General features: G+C 34.6%; 1 protein-coding gene across 3 annotated transcripts; it reads left to right on the top strand.

Annotated features, from left to right (window-relative positions):
* The first annotated feature begins 259 nt into the window (after window positions 1-259).
* On the top strand, window positions 260-2304 carry LOC112696125 (uncharacterized). 3 transcript variants are annotated; one of them, XM_072196745.1, is made up of 5 exons: window positions 260-415; window positions 576-932; window positions 1186-1268; window positions 1446-1507; window positions 1585-2304. In XM_072196745.1, the coding sequence occupies exons 2-5, from the start codon at window positions 693-695 to the stop codon at window positions 2157-2159; spliced, it is 960 nt and encodes a 319-aa protein (XP_072052846.1). In that variant the 5' UTR covers window positions 260-415; window positions 576-692; the 3' UTR covers window positions 2160-2304. The 3 variants fall into 3 exon arrangements, with proteins under 3 accessions (XP_072052846.1, XP_025604515.1, XP_029143289.1); XM_025748730.3 differs by having other exon boundaries at window positions 1573-2304; XM_029287456.2 differs by lacking the exon at window positions 260-415 and having other exon boundaries at window positions 514-932; window positions 1573-2304.
* Window positions 2305-4527: the final 2223 nt, after the last annotated feature.

Here is a 4527-nt window from a genome sequence, read left to right as displayed (position 1 = left end):
CTCTGCTGGTTACATGCTGGCCAAAATTCAATAAAACTGCTGCCCTAGATTTTTCCTTAATAAATAAAAGTGAATTAAGAAGAAAGTTAGAGAGGTAGTGTGTAGTAGAATAGCAATATAATACAATGTCCCTTTCTACATTCTCTGTCTACAACCGGGTACCGGCTGGTCCAGTGAATGGCAGTCTCACATGCTTGACACACCTCTTCCACACGTGCCGTCTTTCACCCATACAAACCCCCTCCCCTCCTTTCTAATTCTATTTCCATGGTGCAACAAATAAAAGTTAGAGAGAGAGAGAAAGAATAAGCCAACCCCAAATCCAAAGCCATGGAATGGAAGAACAACACAAAATATATGGAGGAGGGTGCCACATGATGCACAGTCACAGTGCCTTTATTTCTGCAGTATAAGAGTGAGAGTGTGGCTGTGTCCTTTCATTTTAAAAAAAAAAAAACTTCATTTTTCTTCGTGTTTTGTATATTTGTGTAGATGGGATGTTCTTCCTCCGCGTCCTGCTTTTCCTCTTCTTCTACTTCACGCTTTTATTATTTTTATGTTTTGTATGAAAACAGAAGCTGAAAGATCGGGTATTTAGGCCTCTTTTTGGGGAAGATATAGCGGTGAATCTTGTGAAGCTTGTGTGCGTTTTCATTTCCTTCTCTCTCTTTTATCTGCTCTTTTGCACCCTCATGAGGATCCGCAAAAGGCATGCGCTTTTATCTTCCTCCCACTTTCCGCCCACTCCTCCGTCAGATCCCCACCGCTCACCAGGGCTGGTGCAACTCACCACCGCAAATCTCCACCACCGACAACGTGGCTCCGATCATGGTGCTCAACCGTCTGATCAACCTGTCGCGCCTATCAACGGCTGGGATGATTCCTCCGGTGAGAGTGGGGCACACAGACAGCACATCAAGCAAGACCCTTCGGTTAGTTAAAACTAATTTATTTATTTTTCCCCTCTTATTATTTATTATTTATTTATTTTTCCGAAAATTTCATGATGTGGGCTTTTACAAGTGCACTGGCAAGTGGTTGGTGTCAAATTCGAATTGTTATTTTTCTCTTTAATCCCCTTTTGGAAAAAAGATTTTTTTTTTTTAAAAAAGAGGAATTTAAAAGGCATAGATATCCTTATGTATGTGAGTGGATCCTATCATCAATCATCAATTGATCCTGCAGGTGGAGGATGATTATGATTATGATGATGGAAGAAGAGAAGACAGTGGTGAAGACTCGGAGGACAAGAAAAGTAATCATTCCAGGTAAGAAACAGAAATTAAAATCTCTATCTTGTAGGTGAAAACATGGAGACCCATATCTTTGATTTTTAACCATCACCGAAAAAAAAAAGAGTGATTTTTAGCATATATGTAGAGCAATATAATTAAATTGCACGTTGGTTTTGTTTTTTTGTCTCAGCAAGTTTGATGTAATTGTAGGAAAGGAAACATCTTTGGTTCTTCCCAAACACTGCCACCAGCACCACCGTTAAACCTTCAAGGTAACAAACAAAACCATGGTGCTATTATAATACCTTTGACTTGGTTGGACTCCGATTCTTCCTAGTATTGTATGCAGATGAGAGATGGTGTGAGGAAGAGAAAGCGATTCCTTTCAAGAAACGAAGAGGGAGCTTTGACAACATGGGAATAAGTGATGGTAAGAAGACGAAAGCGAGGATGAAGACGAAGATGAACAACAAGTGCAGTAATAGCAAGAGTGAAGAGGAGAAGGTGAAAGGGAAGAAGAAGAAGAAGGGGAGGGGCAGTGCAGTAATGGAAGGATCACGGTGCAGTCGTGTGAATGGAAGAGGTTGGAGGTGTTGCCAACAAACTCTTGTTGGTTACTCCCTCTGTGAGCATCACTTGGGCAAAGGAAGACTCAGAAGCATGACAAGTGTTCGAAACCGTTCTACAACAACAAAGGTGGTGGTGCAACAACAACAACAACAACAACAACAACATCCTCATGATCATGGTAATAATAATAATAATCCTTCATCTTCTTCTTCTTCTGATAAGCTCAGCGTGAAGACGATAATGGGTGGTAGTAGTAGCAACAAGAGGAAGATGAAGCAGCTTGGAATGGTGAAAGCTCGATCCATAAACAGCTTACTGGGCCAAACAACTAACACACCCATTGCGCACACTTAGCTTCATTGTTATTTCATGTCGAACCATTATGTTATTACATATACTTGGTGCAACTCAAAAGTTCTTCGTTGCTGATGAATTCATGAATAATTTTGACGTGATTCCCATGAATTAATTGCACCGTTTCGATTGTGGATCGTCTTTACATTCATGTATCTATTCTATTATTAAATGAATTATAAAACGTATTTTACGTTAATTTTTACATACATTTGATGCAATAATAAAAATATGGTGGATACTACAATGAAGATGGCAAAAATATCTTCTCATGAAGATGCTTTGGTTAAAAGTGTGGTTTATTTATTTAGCCACACTTTAAACAAAAACAACACTTTTATAAATATCAAAATCTAACCATACAATCCATCATCCAAAGGTCAAAAAGAAATATACTCATATGAAGACAATTATGCCATCTTTATTGTAGTATCCACCTAAAAATATGTACATGATATTATTTCTACTTGAACATATCATAGAGAACCTTGCATTTGCATTTTGAGAAATAGAAGAGCAGCTTTACTTTGATATAAATGTATGAAACTTAGGAAAAATTGTTAGCTTTATGATTATGGTTTATGAGTGGGCAATTTCTCAGATACCACTACTAGCTAGTCCTGTTTTTGAACATAAAAGTAATGCAACTGTTATAGTCAACACGAAAAGAACAAGCCATCATATTGACTCAAAAGTGTACCATATTGTTATTATAAATATACATACTTTTCTTATTTGTTGACGCTGCGTGCATATACTTTATATTATTTTCTTCATGCAAGTACTTCTGGACAAAATTGATAACTCAGAATGTTGGATTTGTCAAAGAAAACAATCGATTCCGTCGATATGTATTGTTATTTATTCATAACATATAAACGATAATTATTGACATGATACAATATATAAGGATCCAATAAAGGTAAAGGTTCAATTCCCTTGCTTAACTTATTATTGAAAAGTATGGGAATGTAGACCCCATGCATAATATAAGTATACTTTTAATTACCTAGTATTATTATCCGTGCTTTAATTATCAATATATCTTGTCAGTGCCAAAAAGTTGAGGATGTGATCTCTTGGCAGGTCAATTCTTGAATAATTGAGATAGACTCCTTGTACTCTGGCAATGCCCGCTAATATCGTAGCAATTTCCTTGTCATTGCAGAGCCTACAAAATTTTCTATCCAAAAAATTTGTGTAAGGTGTATTATTTGAACCTTTTTCTTTTTTAACACTAGATATATACATTTATTTTATTATTATAGAAAATTGCATGAAACTATATATATACACCATGTGATCTGTTACAGTAGTCTGGAACAAACTAAGGAAGTGTGGGGGAAAAAAAATCTAGGTATAAATGAGTATTAATCTTCTAGGGCTAAACCAAGCATATGCATATTATTGTCTTGTGCATGCATGGTTTGGAGGACCATATAATATAAGAAGAAGCAGGCATGGAAACTGTTGGTATAAACATACATTACACTTAATTTGATGTGTATCTATATGTATGTAAATATATTATTGTTTTGTTGAAGACTTGAAGTAATATATTTTTTTATACACACCTCTTTATTAACGCGGAGTGTATGATATACATATATTCCTGTTTCATGGTAATAATAAACATATCATATGATATTTCCATGGGCTAAAATTACATCGAAAAGTCAATAATATTATTATTGAAAAATGATAAGATAGTTGGTTTTATTCTATGATAATAAAGTGCGTCCAATAAGTCATAAAGTTGAAACTATATATATTCTTTCATTTTGCTACTAGAACCCTTAGAAGAATTACAACTCAAATGTGGAGTAATAATATATCTTTTAGGAAGAGGCTGGTAAAAAGGCCACAATACTGGGTTACAATGGTGATCCATAATGTGTCTAAAAGTATTTGTCTAATTTATTATAAAAAATTAAAAATTAATATTTAATTTTAAAAATATAAAAATAAATAATTATTAAATTAAATATATAAAATTTATCATAAAAATAAATTAAATAAAAATTAAACACCAAATTATAAACATTATAAAATTTACTTTATATTTTTTGGTGGTGAAGGCATTAAATGTGACAGAGATTCTTTTGGATGGAGACGGTTGGAGATGGAGACCCCATACCAAGAATTCTCCACACAAAGCCACAGGAATCATATCCTCTGAGAGGCCTCAACCTTTGTAGATTAAGTAAACACAAATAAGTGAATACCAGAAAATTGGGGTACGGTAATGTAGCCAGCCATCAATATATCAATATATTAGTAGCTATATATGCATACAAGTCAATTTTAGTCACCTTAATATTCCAAAGCTAAAATTAAAGTTCATAAAATTCTTGACCCGCATTAATAA

Source organism: Arachis hypogaea, chromosome 6 (genome assembly GCF_003086295.3).
Source record: "Arachis hypogaea cultivar Tifrunner chromosome 6, arahy.Tifrunner.gnm2.J5K5, whole genome shotgun sequence".
Classification (NCBI taxonomy): domain Eukaryota; kingdom Viridiplantae; phylum Streptophyta; class Magnoliopsida; order Fabales; family Fabaceae; genus Arachis; species Arachis hypogaea.
This window is presented reverse-complemented; position numbering and strand designations above follow the sequence as displayed.

Bases quoted from the DNA above. Each gene is read 5' to 3' on its own strand.
- LOC112696125 (XM_025748730.3), top strand. From the start codon at position 693: ATGAGGATCCGCAAAAGGCATGCGCTTTTATCTTCCTCCCACTTTCCG. The intron at 933-1,185 runs GTTAGTTAAAAC...TTGATCCTGCAG, and splicing joins ACATCAAGCAAGACCCTTCG to GTGGAGGATGATTATGATTA. The intron at 1,508-1,572 runs GTAACAAACAAA...GATTCTTCCTAG, and splicing joins ACCACCGTTAAACCTTCAAG to TATTGTATGCAGATGAGAGA.